General features: G+C 37.7%; 1 protein-coding gene across 1 annotated transcript in view; it reads right to left on the bottom strand.

The window, feature by feature from the left end:
* Positions 1–349: 349 nt before the first annotated feature.
* PBK (PDZ binding kinase) overlaps positions 350–1,505 on the bottom strand; it is a 24,299-nt gene continuing 23,143 nt past the window's right edge. The window contains exons 6-7 of the mRNA XM_007466158.1: positions 1,196–1,372; positions 350–549 (exon numbers count right to left, since the gene is read on the bottom strand). Coding sequence (XP_007466220.1) covers positions 350–549; positions 1,196–1,372 — 377 coding nt within the window. The remainder of the gene's footprint in view (positions 550–1,195; positions 1,373–1,505) is intronic.

Here is a 1,505-nt window from a genome sequence, read left to right as displayed (position 1 = left end):
TGCATCGGCAGGCAGACTCTCAACCACTACGCCACCAGGGAAGCCCAGCACTTTATTTTAAATCTGTATAAACAAGTTCAAATACTTGAGTAGCTAGTTTCTTAAACTTTATAGAAAACCCTCTATAATCTCAAATGCTTATTAGCATAAGCATACATGAAATACCTTTATAATAGAAATAGTCGTTCAAATGTTAAAAAGGTGCTATCTATGGTCCTAAAATAGGTCACTTCTGAAAAGTCTAATAATTATGGGTCATCGTAATAACTATGTAAATGTATTATGGTAAACAGAACAGCTATACACACAAGCTATACTTGAAGCTCCGGTAGTCATGAGTATGAGGTGATCACAGGACATCCATTTCCAAAGCGTCAACTACGTGCGCAGCAGAAGGACGATCTTTAGGGTCTTCATTAGTGCATACAGAGAAGAGCTCAATTGCTTTCTGGTACGATTCATCCAGTTCTTCCATATTAACAGGTGGCCTAGTTCCCAAAGCTGCATAGTATGCTTCATCATCAAAGTCACTTTCATCAAAAGTTTTATCTGCTCATGAAGGAGTTGGAGATTGAAACAAAATCACTTTAAATCATGGAAAAGCTTAGCAACTGCTCAAATTCACTCTCCTGAAATAAGAATTCATCATCCAATATGCTTTTCATTTTACACAGGCAGTCTCTTCAATTGTCCTGCCATGGTGTAGATTAGCTACTGTCAGGGAATTTTTTTTTTTTTTTTTTTTTTTTTGGCCACACACGTGGCATGTGGGATCTTAGTTCCCCAACCAGGGATCGAACCTGTGTCCCCTGCAGTGGAAGCACAGAGTCTTAACCACTGGACATCCAGGGAAGTCCCTGTCAGGGATTTAAAAGCTACTGACCCCAACCCTCTTACTGCTGTAGCTTTCCAATCATTTTCTCAGGCAAGGGGAGTTTTTAAGGTAACTTTTTGCTCCTCTGGATTTTCTCAATTTACCTCCCTATTCTCATTTACTCTACATCTCATTTGTATGAGATTAAACCAGGATGGTACCAAATTAATCATCAGTATTAATATAACCCACATCTTGTGCCACTAAATCAAACTAATTGCTCTTTTAAATTTTAACTTAATGAGAAAATATAATTTTATAAGCTATTCTTTACTTCAAACTGAAAAGATTGGGATTTATGTTAAAAATATGCAGTTATACCTTCATCATCATCATCATCTGGAAGACTAATGTGTGGAATAGATAAAGTCATCATTTCCCACAGAGTAAGGCCAAAGGCAAATACGTCTGCCTTGTCGGTAATAATACCATTCTCCTCCAGAGCTTCCTTAGGTTTCCAAGGCTCAGTGCCAATATAACAGGCCTCAGGGTCAGTCACTGAAACAAGTAAAATACAGGCAAGATGGTCATAAGGGCAAGCACCAGAAACCACTAAGAAAGGCAAACAACCCAAAGAACAATGAGCAAGTTATTTAATAGGTTTTTAAAGGTTAATAAATATAGCCAGTAA

Source organism: Lipotes vexillifer, unplaced genomic scaffold, assembly GCF_000442215.2.
Source record: "Lipotes vexillifer unplaced genomic scaffold, Lipotes_vexillifer_v1.1 scaffold308, whole genome shotgun sequence".
NCBI lineage: Eukaryota > Metazoa > Chordata > Mammalia > Artiodactyla > Lipotidae > Lipotes > Lipotes vexillifer.
This window is presented reverse-complemented; position numbering and strand designations above follow the sequence as displayed.